Consider the following 14,245-nt stretch of genomic DNA (forward strand, 5'->3'; position numbering starts at 1 on the left):
GTTAACGAATCCTAAGAGACAGACGTGCAAACCCATATGGACATCTGGGGTCTGGTCCCTGTGAGAGCAGACTGTTACAGGAGCCCCGTGAAGAGACAGATACGGGGGGAAAGCTTCACAGAGAAGAGGAGTTACCTGTTAAGCATGCTGGTTTTGTCTACACTCTGTCAACCCTTACAATAATGATACTGTGAGGTAGAAACCTTCCCGTTTTACAGATTAAATCCCATTCAGAGAGAGTAAGTAACAGGGTCAGGACACAAAGCGGCAAGGGAATATAAGTCTGCTGTGACTGAAACAGCTTGCACTCACTCAGCTCTACCACAAATGTGATCAGCATGTAAAGAGGGGAGAGAGGAAGAAGCCCTTCTGGATACGAAGATCAAAATAAGACCAACCTGGAAGTAAAAAGAGGGTGGCCAAGGCTGGCGAAATGAGAAACAAAAGGCATTGAGCAGTTACGGGAAATAAGGTCAGAGGACAGACTGTGGAGAGGCAATAACACAGGTGGCTGAGAAACCTGGGCTTAATCCTATGGGTCAATAAAATGGAACTGGAGACTGTAAGCAGGAGAGTATAGAGGATGAAACGCAGGCCTTAGGAAGGTGAACGTCTTATGACACAGATGGGCTGGGAAAAAATGTACGGCATAACAAAGGACAAATTTTAAAATCCCAAGCACTTCAATATTTAAATAAAGCCAGTGACAATACTTCCACTATAAAATAACCATACTATCTCTTGCACAAATCTCTTAAAACACATTTCTAGGCACTTTAGAAAATGACCATTGTGTCCCACTAATTCTTACGTGGGTCAGAAACTACTTCTGCCTCCAATGCATCAAAAAAAAAAAAAAAAACCCCTCAGGTCAGAGAGGCCACATTTTAAAACCAAGCCTCAGAGCAGCAAGGGCAAAACAGAAGAAATAAGAGCAGGCTCCAACACACTCCTTGACAAAGAAAAACAAAGTTGTAAAAGAGTTGTATCTATAAAAAAAAAAGTTGTATCCTCATTTACAGAAGCACTTAGAACTATTTTTTCAGGCAGAAAAAGTTAAGAACTGACAAAGTGGAGCGTGACTTTCATATAACCCCAGATTTGCTTTTTCACCCAAACAAATTTATAGTTTCCACTTCTCACAAAAATCAATACAAAAAAGCATCAAGCTCACCATGTCAGTGCCAGATTTCCTTTCTCTTTTATGTATATGGAGCGCCCTGCCCAACCTTTTTAAGTCTGGAGACTGCATTCTGTGCCTCCTAGGCAGTTATCACTCTAACTCTCAAGTTCTCCATCCCAGTCAACCTTGGCCACAGGAAAATTCGACCTCGTTTCCTAACCTAATGCTGAGCAGCAATCAAGCCAAGGCTCCAAACTGCTTCAACACAATTGACACCTGGTGTAGGATCCCATTAAACCCTTCAGTGACTATCAGGTAGACAATAACCTAATTAGCCAGGACGGCCCACGTGACACTAGTCTGGCCAGTACCAGAGTCAAAGACAGCTCCCTAGACTCAATTAACCAACAAGGATCACCTTGCAAAGGAGAACCAGGCGAGAATGCGTGCAGCTGGGGTTTTCCAAGGGAATTAGAGTCAAGAGACTGGCAAGGTGGAGGGCGGGGAGCGGCTGAGGAAAAAGTAATAGTCTTTTACGCAAAACATCTAACGTGGACATGACCTCACTTTCAATTTTGCAGCCATAACCTTTATCTGAACCTTCCAGAAAGTTAAGTGAGCTTGAGATTCTGTCAGCATAGGAAGTGTTCAAACCACATCTTGTTGTCCTCCTTTCCCTGTAGAGGAAATGTGATATCTCTGCCTAAGTCCGAAGATATTTTAACTTATTTAAGGACTGATAAGCTTCTGGAAAATTACATTTGCTTTTGCTGCCCGACATTCTGAGGTACCAATCACTGGATTTTCAGTCTAGAGGTAAAACATTAAAACACAGAGTGAGTAGAACAAAGTTATTCACAGACAAGCCAAGTGCAAGGGCTGATGGTAAACCCTAAGGGAAATACACGTTACTGCTTTTTAATCCAGGACAAATCTCAAACCCTACAAACACTTAATTCACAACTCTTAACAACCAGAGCCTATTTTCTCAAAGCCTCGAGAGCTTGGCTTTACCGAAAACTCGATCTGCAGAGCCCAAAATTCTCGACAGTAGCCCCTGGCTGTCAACATGGATTTAGCAATCTGCTTTATGCTTGGGCGGCATAACATTTAGAGCCAAGTAGGAAACCCACTCCAGTGTTCTTGCCTGGAGAATTCCAGGGACGGGGGAGCCTGGTGGGCTGCCGTCCCTGGGGTCGCACAGAGTCGGACACGACTGAAGTGACTTAGTAGTAGTAGTAGACTTTTTAGGACCTTGAGTACTGACTTGTACTTTTAAATTTTTCCTGCAGCCTAAAGACTGGTCGGGAAGGCTTCAATGGCCAGCTAGACCAGGTTTTTCCACTTGTGTGTGCGCCTTTAAAATGCTGCCATGGGCCCATGAAACAAGAAAAAAACTTTCTCTCTCCTAAGCAATAAGGATAAATTTAGACGCCACCTCTGCAAAAAAAAATAAAATGGGAAGGAGGGCGCCCAGAGGGCTGCATGCTAACGCCGAGCCCGGCGAGCAGCTCTGCGCCCCCGCCGCGGGCGCTGAGGCGGAGTCCAGCGGAGAGAGGCTGGCGGGACTGTCAATCCCGGGCCTGTGGCGACTCCGGCAGGGCCCCAGGGGCGGCCGCACCCGGCCAGGAAGGCGGGGAGCGCGCGGGGCTCCCACACCCGGCCCGCCGCCCCAGGCGGGGACTCAGGAAGCTTCCCCGCGGCCGGCGGCCGACACCTGCCCCCCACCGCACCCCGCTGCCCTGCAGGCCCCCTCGGGCAACGGCCCCTGGCCCGCGGAACTCACAGCTTCAGCCGCTCGTAGGTCGTGGCCGCCATCCTGCACCACAGCCTCCCTCCTAGGTTTCCGACCGCGCCGCCCCGCGCCACCTCGGCTCCAGCGATACCGGTCACCCTCCTACAGCGGCCGCAGGTCCCAGCCTCTTCACACCGCCCCGCCCCGCCAGGCTGAGAGAGGAAACGGGACGCGGCGCTGGACAAACTTCGTGCGCGGGCACTGAGCGCCACAGGCGCACATTCCGACGCGACGCCGTTGGGAGGGCGAGGAAGAGCGCGGTGACGTAGCGGCTGAGGATTGGCTGAGCGCGTTGGCTGGGAGAGGCGGAGCCTTGGCAGCTTGCAGACCCGAATCACGCAGCGCCCGGCCGAGCGTCGGAAACGCAGCGCTAATGTCGTGGAGCCTGTCGTTAGGTGCGTAAGGCGTGATCTGCGCTCCAGTGCAAGGCTAATTTGTACAGGGCCAGTGGCGCAATGGATAACGCGTCTGACTACGGATCAGAAGATTCTAGGTTCGACTCCTGGCTGGCTCGAGGTGTACTTTTTGTCGTGTCTGGGCTTGATGTTAACAGGGTGTCCTTAGCAAGGACTCTCGTCAGAAGGGTAAATGTCTCGAATGTTAAGGCTTGTTGTGTTGCTGTTCATTCGCTACATCTTGTCCGACTCTTGGCGACCCTATGGACTGTAGCTGGCCGGTCTCCCTTGTCCTCCGCTATCTCCCGGAGTTTGTTCAAATTTATGTCCATCGAGTCAGTGATATTTCATCCTCTGCTGCCCCCTTGTCCTTTTGCCTTCAGTCTTTCCCAGCATCAGAGTCTTTTCCAGTGAGGCGGCTGTTCGCATCAGGTGGCCAGAGTATTGCAACTTCAGCATCAGTCCTACCAGAGGATATTCGGGGTTGATTTCCTTAAGCCTGCTCTGTCCGAAACGTCATCTGTTGAGCTGGGTTTGGAACCCGGAGTTGTCTCAGGTGGTTTGTAAATTGCAAAGTGCCCTAATTAATGATGCACACGAGGAGACTCTGTAAACGGGATACATTTAGGAAAACACAGCTAGGATGGTGGTAGTTGCGGGGTGGAGGGTGTGCTGTGGTAGGAGGTTAGCTAGCGGATGACGCAACTGCGCATTTAAGGCAGAGATTCTGGCCCTATTTCCTGTGGAGCAGAAACCCCCGCGGCGACGCGAAGAGCCGCGCAGTCCGTTTCCCGGGATCCGGCGAGCTCTAAGCTGCAGCGGAGGCGGGAACGCTGCAGTGCGACTGCGCGAGTTGCCTGGGGGTCCGCAAAGTGCTCGGGGTCTGCAGCCCTGTCCTTTCAGAGGGTGTTACCTAATATATTACAGCTCCTTTTATTGGTGCCTGAGTGGAAGACCTAAGAAGGACGGAAGGTCTGTGTTGGAAATGAGAGTGAAACCTGAAACGTAACATCTGACACTGTCCATTCACTAATCATTCAATCGATCGGTTAAACTCTCCAATACGTTTTTTCCTCCTGAAGAAATTACAAGACATTTGTAAAATACAGGAAAGTACTGGGAATTAAAAACAAAAATCCAAATTCCCATCACGAGATCATTACTATTAACGTCATAATTCCTCCTCATTACTATCAGCGTCATAATTTTTTCTTATGGACTTTTTCCATACTTTTTAATATAAATAAACCTATACACGTATTTTTTCCCAAATCTTTTTTAATTGAAGGATAATTGCTTTACAGAATTTTGTTGTTTTCTGTCAAACCTCAAGTATTTTTTCCAAATTTGAGATTGTTTGACAAATGTTCTCATTTTGTTCCCTTAGCTTTCGTCTGAGATTTATGGTCATTAAATATTCCTTGAAGATAGCCCGTGAAAAAACTATATATTTCAAATATTAACCTTTTTTGGGAATTTGAATCATCAGTTTAATACTTAAAAAAATAATGCTGAGTTGAATTATTTCTGATATGTATTAAAAGTTTTTAGATGTTGAACCATCAGACAGATGTTTTTAAGGTCCATTTCATGGATGTTTTTAATACTTTGGTACATATTTTCACATTGCCTGCCAAAAAACTAGATACACATTTCCATCAATAGCATCAGTTTCCTTGAATGCTCTTCAGTATTATAAATTTCATTATTTTTTGCAATTTTCATAATTGAAAAATGGAACTTCCTTTTGCTTATATTTATTACTTAATGTATATATTTTATCTTGATATATGTACTAATTTTCTTAATAGATTTGTTGAACTTTTAAATATATTAAGGATTTTAATTCTTTAGCTGTCAAACACATCGCAACGTTTTTATTTATTTACATTTTCCTCTTCCTTGTATTTTTGAACTTCCAGTAATTTTCACTTTTATATACTCAATAATTATCTCTTGGTTTTTTCTTGTCAAATTGTTTTTGTTTGTATTGCTTTTTTCCCCGTACTTTGATGCATTTGTATTTTGTTGATTGTCCCCATGGAAAGATCTAGTAAGTCTTCAAACCTGTAACTTGAGCAGTGGCTTCCCTGGTAGCTCACATGGCGAAGAATTCGCCTGCAATTCGAGAGATCTGGATTCAATCCCTCAGTTGCGAAGATCCCCTGGAGAAGGGAACAGCTACCCACTCCAATATTCTTGCCTGGAGAATTCCAGAGACAGGGGAGCCTGGAAGGCTACTTTCTTTCAAGAGCTCTGTTTGCTACTTGAACTGTGTGTATGTATGTGTGCTGTGCTCAGTCGTGTTTGACTCTTTGACCCCCTGGAATGTAGCCCACCAGGCTCCTCTGTCCATGAAATATTCCAGGCAAGAATACTGGAGTGGGTTGCCATTTCGTCCTCTGGGGGATCTTCCTGACCCAGGGATTGAACCTCCATCTCTTGAGTCTCCTGCAGTGGCAGGCAGATTCCTTACCACTTAGCCACCCAGGAAAGCCCTTACTTGGACTAATTCAGTCAATTCCACAATAGTCCTATAAGTTAAGTTCGGTTGTTATAGCCATTTTTACAGATGAGGGAACAAAATTTGCTTACGTTCATTGAGCAATTAGGTGGTGGAGCCTGAGTTAGATCTTGAATCTGGGCTTTTGATCTCAAAGGTGTCCTGCCCAAGGGCTTCCTGTGCACCAGAGGGTTGACCACAGGAATTGACTCAGGGTCATTCCCTCTCTGGTCATGGAGGGCAGTCACATATGTTCCTCTCCTCTTCTTCCATGCTAGAGCAGCCAGGAGACCTCATCTCTAGTCCTGGGCACACCCCAGCCCAGACGTCTTCGCCAGCTTCATCTTCATCCCTTGTAGCGTCAGTTGTAGAAAAACAGTAGCCTAACGTCTGTAAAGTCAGAATAGCCGCTCTTGTTGCCTGCCCCTTCCCCTTGCCAAGACCTGCCTTCCTGCACATGGCTGCCTTAAATCTAGAGGGTCACTCACCTCTGGGATTCAATATCCTGTGATAAACCATAATGGCAAAGAAAAAAAAAAAAAATCCAGAGCTCTAAAAGACCAAATCCCATTAGCAAAAAGCACCATCTACTTATTACTCCACATACACAAAGAAGATCCAGGAAACATCATTATGGTGGAGATCACTTTAATAGTCTACAAATTGAGGGAGTTTTATTGTCATGAGATTTGGAATAGTTTTACAGTAACAGTAAAATTTTTGAATAATTTTATCATAACAATCTTGAATAATTTTATAGTAATAATATTCTGAATAATTTTATAGTAACAGTAAAATTATGAATAATTTTACAGTAACAATATTTTGAATCAATCAAAGTAAAAGGAGAGACACAGGGAGGGGACAATGATTTCTCTGCCAAGTGAACTTTTCATCCACTCTATGGAAATTTCCCACATCTGTCCAGTGCTGGCTCAGAACAAATGATAGCTAACACTTCTTCCTCATCTTTTTCCTGTAGCTTTTAAAAGTTGTTAATACTTCAGATAGTAACTGGGAAATCAGGACTCATTCCTGGCACAAAGGAGAAGACAAAGCATGTGGTTTCCTGGCTGATAGTTTGAATAGGTGCATCAGACAGCAAGAGTGTGGGGTCAAGTCTTGCACATATTCTTTGTAAGAGCACCAGCATCCGTCATAGCCCTCATAAACCTTCACACTTGTAGTTAACGGCACACAAACGTGGCCTGCAAAGAAGTGTGAATTCCAGATCATTCCCTCAAATTTGAACATTATTCTTTTTCATCGTGGGTGACTCGAGCCCAGGGAAACAAGCCAATGGCAGGACCTGAAAGCGATCGGAACTCTTTGATTACATCACTGGCCTCCCGGGACTCAGGAGAACAACTTCAGTGGACTGGGCTGAAAGCGGTTTTCACTCAAGCGCTGTAACCACGGAGAAACAGAGTCCTGCCACCACGTGCAATGACCCAACAGGACTCAATGCCCTTCCTTATAAAAAATGAACAAATCACTTTCTACGTAGCCACAGATGGGAGGGTAACAGCAGAGAGAATCCTGATACTATAGGCCCAACTGGCTTTGCTCAGGGCACCCAGACAGGACCCTAGCTGGGGTGGAAAAAATGACAAAAAACTGAGGGGCAAAGTGAAGCAAGGGACAAGGTTGGAAGCTGGCTCTGGGGTCTGGAATCAGCCATAGTTCTTGTTTTATCTAAAGTCCAAGCTCAAAACAGGGCTATTTGCTCTACCTTTTAAAACAAACTTATTCATCCTGGTCTAGGAAGTGCTTGTGTGTTGTGTGTGTGCATGCTTGCTTCAGTTGTGTCCAACTCATTGCAATACTACAGACTGTAGCCCACCAGGCTCCTGTTCATGGGATGCTCCAGGTAAGAATACTGGAGTAGGTTGCCATTTCCTCCTCTAGGGGATCTTCCTGACCCACAGATCGAACCCAGGTCTGTCATGTTTCCTGCATTTGGCAGGTGGATGCTTTACCACTGGTGCCACCTGGAAAGCCCATGTTCTTTCTACACACCTATAAATAACGACCCGTTACAGCTTGATTTGGTTAATAATTTATAGGAAGTTTAAAATACCTGGTAAGTGTGCATCTATTCACGGCTTTTGTACAAGGGCCTGAGGAGGAGACAGAACTGGCACAAGATTCCTACCCAGTACCCTCTCCAGGGGAACATGATAATAAGAGAAGCTGCTGCTCAGATTTCTAGTATGTCTAGAAATTCTGTTATTGTTCTTCAATTTGTATGAAATATTTGCTGAGATACCGAAATTGCCTCAATCAAGGCCACTTTAAAAATTTAATTTAAAAAATCAATCACCGGTTTTTAAACTACAGATGATCTTCGAAAAACCCTAGGGTTAATCCTTATATAACTTATAGTCAGCCGTCTGTAACCATGGTGCCTCTGCATAGTGGATTCAACCAACCACAGATTGTGTAGTACCAACTGCAGTATTTAACTACTGAAAAATAGCCACGTATCAGTGGACACAGGCAATTCAAACCTGGGTTGTTCAAAGGTCAACTGTTACCCAATTTGCAAACAAATCCTCTACTTCTGACGTGGCTCCAAGGCAGTTTTCTTCCCTCTGCTTGACTTCACAGTGGAGCAAAGGCGTGTCATCAAGGCCAGAAATCAACCTAGGTTGGCCGAGAAAGATTAAGACGTACTGACTGGCTCCATCTGTCCACCAGCCTCAGCGAGGCTGAGCTGGATGATATACTGGGAAGGGAGGGGTGACCCCAGGGTTCACTTCCCCAGCCCCCCTGTACTCACAGGTTTTTAAGAGGCTCGGCCTATGAAAAGGAACCAGTGGAAGCAAACACCACAGCCTGGGTTGAAGTGACATCTGGCCAAAGTATTCCAACAGGATGAAATTAGCCGAAACGGAAAAGACAAGCCACGGTGCCAATTCTGTGCTGCTTACAGGCAATTGCCACCAAATGAGCCAAAACATGGCTTACAAGTAGAACAGGGCCAGTGAATAGCCTGTGAGTCCCTTGTGACTTTGGGGTCCATGGACACCCTCCGAGGTCCCAGCCACCCAGTCCCTGACTCTGGGTGTGAGGTCAGGAGGCAGAGAGCAGACACCGGCCGCTGTGTTCTCCGCCGGCTGGCAGCGGTGAGATGGCCCCTGCCTTCCTGCAGCAAGGCCCAGGGCTCCCCCGCGTGGGCTGAGAGGGTGAGTGCCAGCCAACCTTTCTCTTCCGCTTTCTTCTCATTGAAATACCAAAGGGTACTGACCTCTGGCCTTGGGCATGTGACACAGGGCAGACTTTGGCCTTGAGATCCTGCCAGCGTGTGGCCCTTAGCCCCTGCCGCCCTGGGGGAACCAGGATGATGAAATGAATACGGCAAGAGCTCCCAGTATCAATCAGATCTATTCCCAGCATCAATCAGATCTATTCCCAGCTGACCTTTAGTTACGATTTCAGTGTACTGACCCACTGGGCTGACCTGGGCAAAGCCAGGGATTCCTAACATACACCGGCTAAGCCAGTGTGATGGACAAATCCTTCCTTAACGTGAAGCTCTTTACTGTGAGGTATTTTTTGTGTGTATGGGAGACTAAAAGTAGAGGGAAACGACTTTTTAAAAAAGAAGAAAAAAAAACAGACAAAAGCAGTGTACCTTATACTAATGCCTGGGCCAAGAACTGGGCAAGAGAGAAACCTGTGAAATGAATATAATAACTTATGCTGATTCTCTCTCCCAGGCTGGCTTTGAGATCTCACACACACGGTCTCCTCGTTTATAAGGGGCTAGGTCTCAGTACATGCGGGCACCCTTTCCCAAAGCCCATATTAAATAAGCAAAACACAAGAGGATCCCCACAGAAGATCCTGAGACCTGCCTTTGCAGGAGCAACTCTGAAGTTCCAGACTCTTGAGAGCTCCAGAGGGAAAAAGGGCAAGCAGGCGGGCAAAGAGGCCTGGCGCCCGCACCGAGTTCTCAGCCCAAAGCCCACTTCGATAGAACAGATCGACCTCCGTCAGGCCCCCCGGCTGCCTTTAAAGGCATGAGGATCTGCAGGGGCACCAGAATGCTACCCAGGTACAAGGAGGAAATTCCGTCTCATTTCAAATCTTGGTTCTGTTTTAACCAAGAGAATGCCTCCTAAGATGCAGAGCACATATTAGAACTTCCCTTTTGCAAGGATACAATTAAAATTTGTAGCCATTCTACAGAAGTGAAGCTCTGGAGTGGAAGGAAGTTTTAAATTATGGTGTGTGTGTGGCGGGGGGTGGGTTGGGAAGGGGTGTTTGTGGGGGGGTGTGTTTGGGAGGGGGTGTGTGTTTGGGAGGGGGTGAGTGTGTGTGTGTGTGTGTGTGTGTGTGTGTTTGGGAGGGGGGTGTGTTTGGGAGGGGGTGTGTGTTTGAGAGGGGGTGTATGTCTGTGTGTGTGTTTGGGAGGGTGTGTGTGTGTTTGGGAGGGGGTGTGTGTCTGTGTGTGTGTTTGGGAGGGGGTGTGTGTGTTTGGGAGGGGGTGTGTGTGTTTGGGAGGGTATGTGTGTGTTTGGGAGGGGGTGTGTGTCTGTGTGTGTGTTTGGGAGGGGGTGTGTGTGTTTGGGACGGGGTGTGTGTCTGTGTGTGTGTGGTTGGGAGGGGGTGTTTGGGTGCAGGTATTTCCCAAAGTGGAGGGAAAGAACTGAACACACTGGTAGCTGAACTCTCTTCAGAGCATACGCTGAGTGTAAGTCTTTCCCTCTGAAGCATGAGCTCCTCCCGGAAGGGCAGGAGGGTTCATTCAGTCGCATCAATGAGATCCGTCACGTGCCACGCGCTTGCTGAGGCGTCTTCCTGAGTCATCTGATGAGGGTGTGGCAGCAGAAAAAGGCACTTGGAAAATACACAGCCCCAGCCCGGCAGGGATCCCCTCCCTGGTTAAAGCAAAGTCGCCCCCTGCACACACTCAGGAAATCCCCTGCCTGCCCTGCCTCCCCCAGCCCCAATCCCACCCCGGGGGTGACTGGAATGAACTGGCAGACTTCTCAGGGTGCAGCCCTGGCTCCTCATCTGGCCGTGAGGTCTGCGGGAGGCTCTGGCTAGAAGTGGTGTTGGCGAAGGGCTGCGGGCGAGGGGCCCTTCTCCAGCCTCTTGACGTGGCAGGAGTGGCAGAACAGGTGGTCCTCCAGGGGGTAGCATCGGTGGCCGTCTTCATCATTGAGCTCCAGGCCGCAGTCCTGGAGTGAGGCAAAAACACGCGGTGGTGGGGAAACAAAAAACAGACTGCAAGAGGTCCTGCACGGCTTCTGATTTCAACACCTGTAGACCCTGAAAGTTGGGCACCTTGTCCTACGTCCCTGGATGTGTTCCAGTGTCTCCTGGTTTATAGTCTGTGGGAACTTGAATTTGTATCCTGCTGTTGCGTGAAAATTGTATAAACCTTATGTTGAATTGGTTCATAGTGCTTTTCAGGTCTACTCTATTTTTCTACTTTTCTGTCTATTCATTGTTAATTTTTGAGAGTTTGATACTGAAATTCCAACTAAAACGTCTTGATTTATCTACTTAAAAGTTGAATATATAGTGGAACTGTATGTAACTTTGACCTATATTTTCCACGTATCCTGTAAATGTCTTACCATACTTTCACAATTAAAATAAATAAACATTGCAGGAGTGACATGAAGGCAACACACAGACCCGGACGCCAGCAGAGGGCGCTGCCTCACTCTGGGCAGAAAACGCCGGTGCAGAGACGCAGCTCCAGCCGGCCCAGGGAGGGCCTGCCCTCACACCAACCAGGGACAGGCCTGTTTCCAAGTATGGCATGGCAGCGGGGTGGGGAGGGTTTCTTCATGATGAAGAAACCTACAAGCTGAAGGGGAGGGAGTCTATTCCCCCAAATGACACACCTGCCTGACAATCTGGGCCCCCAAAAGGATCTGAAACCCACACTTCCTGCCACCCCCTCCCTCAACTCTGCAGCTTCAGGGAGAGCAGCCTTGACCAGTTCAGGACTCGGTGGTTACAAAGGTGGAGAAAATAGTAAAAAGACTGTTATACCCAAACATCTGCATCTTTTTCAACCTTTTGCCCCCCCACCACCAAATCACCCCACTTCTTCCATCAGCTCTGGGACACAGCTCCTAGCCAACATCTTGCCCCCATCAACCCATGATGATTCCTTCTCGGACTTTTACGATGCATCCTGAGGGCCTTCTAGGGCAGGAAGGGGCCCGCCTACCTCACAGTGGTAACACTCCACATGATAGTCTCTGTCCATGGACACGACGCGGATGGTCTCATCTGAACCCTAGACCAAAAGAGAGGAAGAACCCGAGGCTAGCTGGGAGGCCATCGGGCTCTGCTGCCAGGGGCTGGGGGAGGGCCCCGGGGCAGCAAGACAGTGGCCTTAGGAGAAGAGCAGGAATCAGCCATGGATACTAACAGCGGCAGGAAAAAGGACACAATTAGGGGATGAGGGGAAGTGAGAGGGATGTAGGTCTACCATCTGGAATGCTGGAGTCAACAGTGAAAAGACCACCTATGTGGTCCTGTTCATCTCTCGTCGTCTAATCCGGGAGCTAGTATCGAGTCAAAGAATACTTTGCAGGGACTTCCCCACACGTCCACCGCAAGGGGCATCGGTTCGATCCCTGGTTGGGGAACGAAGATCTCACATGCTGTGTGGTACAGCAAAAAAAAGGATAAAATTTTTTTAGAGAAACTGACACAATTACAGGGAAAGATAGGGCATAAGAAGGGCACCAGGCTCAGGAAGGCAGCTAATGAGAAAGAGGCTTCTTGGTGTGGACGCCACTGTCTCAGAGCTGAAATTTTAGAATTTTTAAACAGGTATAAGAACAGGGCTTCCCGGGTAGCTCAGCTGATAAAGAAACCACCTGCAATGCAGGAGACCCTGGCTCAATTCCTGGGTCGGGAAGTTCCCATGGAGAAGGGATAGCCTACCCACTCCAGTATTCTTGGTGGACCCACACCAGCTTCCCCGATGGCTCAAACAGTAAAGAATCTGCCTGCAATGCAGGAGACCTGGGTTTGATCCCTGGGTTGGAAAGATCCCCTGGGGAAGGGCATGGCAACCCAATCCAGTATTTTGGCCTGGAGAATCCCCATGAGCAGAGGAGCCTGGTGGGCTACAGTCCACGGGGTCGCAGAGTCAGACATGACTGAAGCGACTTAGCACAGCACAGCACAAAAACGGGACACAGATCTTGTAAATGACCCAGGGAGATATGTCTGGGAAAATCCCAGGAGCAGAGCTGAGAAAGCATCTTACCTCAGGAGGAAGGATGGGAAGGCCGCAGGCTGCACACTTGGGGGCCAACACCCTGTGGGGAGAAGCAGAGAGCAGTCGGCTCTCCCCGCCTCCCGCCCGTCACCCGTCACATGAACCCCTGTATGAAGACGGGCCTGGCACACTCTCGGGACTATTGCTTTGGGCTTGTTCCCCAGCGGTAACAAGCGCACGTGGCCCCCTCACTCCACTCAGGATGGAGACTGTCTGTTTAGCCCCCTCATGGTGCCTGGTGAAGCCTCAGGCAAACCGGGGGTGTGGAGGCCAGCCCTGAATCGGTGCCTGTTGAAGTCTGGTAAGGCTGGAGCCACAGAGCTTGGCAGACTCCTCTAGCGGCCTAGCCAGGAATCCGACTGTAGGGTTTTTTGGTCCTGGTTCCACAGTAAACATAACTCTTTAGCCAGTTCCTGTCCCATCGGCATCCACTGATTCCGAGACGTGGTCTGCACCCCCCCGAACCACCGCTCGTTGGCTGCACCGTGGAGAGCGGCGCAAACGGCCTGCAGACTCGCCTCCTCGGGTCCCCACCCTCCGCTCTGCAGGGCCGCAGCCAGCGTGGCCGGCACGAGCGGCTCTCCCCACCCCGTCCCTCCTTACTTGTGGTAATCCCGGACACAGTAGATCTTGTTCTCCGAGTCCACGGTGAAGGGCACCCCGTCCAAACACTCATTACAGATGACGCAGCGGAAGCAGCCGGGGTGGTACGACTTCCCCAGGGCCTGCAGGATCTGGGGGTGCAAAAGGAAGAGGCCAGGACTCAGCAGGGATTATAGGGAAGGAAGGGAGAGACACATCAGATCAAGGGACCATATGGGAAACTGTCACCCTCAAACCAGTCCATCCTAAAGGAAATCAACCCTGAATACTCATTAGAAGGACTGATGCTGAAGCTGAAGCTCCAATGCTTTGGCCACCTGATGGGAAGAACTGACTCATTGGAAAAGACCCTGACACTGGGAAAGATTGAAGGCAAAAGGAGAAGGTGGTGGCAAAGGATGAGATGGTTAGATAGCACCCCCGATTCAATGGACATAAATTTAAGCAAACACCGGAAGATAGTGAAGGACAGAGGAGGCTGGTGTGCTGCAGCCCATGGGGTTGAAAAGATTAGGATACGACTCAGCAGCTGAACAACACGCTCATCCCAGTTTCACTTGGACCA

At 48.5% G+C, this 14,245-nt stretch overlaps 2 protein-coding genes and 1 non-coding gene across 4 annotated transcripts in view; 1 reads left to right on the forward strand and 2 right to left on the reverse strand.

Annotated features, from left to right (window-relative positions):
* The window catches only part of SACM1L (SAC1 like phosphatidylinositide phosphatase), a 70,394-nt gene extending 67,126 nt beyond the window's left edge, over positions 1-3,268 (reverse strand). The window contains exon 1 of the mRNA XM_061397045.1: positions 2,910-3,268. Coding sequence (XP_061253029.1) covers positions 2,910-2,941 — 32 coding nt within the window. The 5' untranslated portion in view covers positions 2,942-3,268. The remainder of the gene's footprint in view (positions 1-2,909) is intronic.
* Positions 3,269-3,359: 91 nt separating this feature from the next.
* TRNAR-ACG (transfer RNA arginine (anticodon ACG)) lies at positions 3,360-3,432 on the forward strand. The gene has a single exon. It is a non-coding gene; the product is annotated as a tRNA-Arg (tRNA).
* Positions 3,433-6,447: 3,015 nt separating this feature from the next.
* LIMD1 (LIM domain containing 1) overlaps positions 6,448-14,245 on the reverse strand; it is a 78,929-nt gene continuing 71,131 nt past the window's right edge. For both annotated transcript variants that reach the window (XM_061397044.1, XM_061397043.1), the window contains 4 exons: positions 13,681-13,811; positions 13,066-13,117; positions 12,013-12,081; positions 6,448-11,005 (listed from right to left, as the gene is read on the reverse strand). In XM_061397044.1, coding sequence (XP_061253028.1) covers positions 10,868-11,005; positions 12,013-12,081; positions 13,066-13,117; positions 13,681-13,811 — 390 coding nt within the window. In that variant the 3' untranslated portion in view covers positions 6,448-10,867. The remainder of the gene's footprint in view (positions 11,006-12,012; positions 12,082-13,065; positions 13,118-13,680; positions 13,812-14,245) is intronic.

The sequence above is a fragment of the Bos javanicus genome, chromosome 22 (genome assembly GCF_032452875.1).
Source record: "Bos javanicus breed banteng chromosome 22, ARS-OSU_banteng_1.0, whole genome shotgun sequence".
Lineage (NCBI taxonomy): Eukaryota > Metazoa > Chordata > Mammalia > Artiodactyla > Bovidae > Bos > Bos javanicus.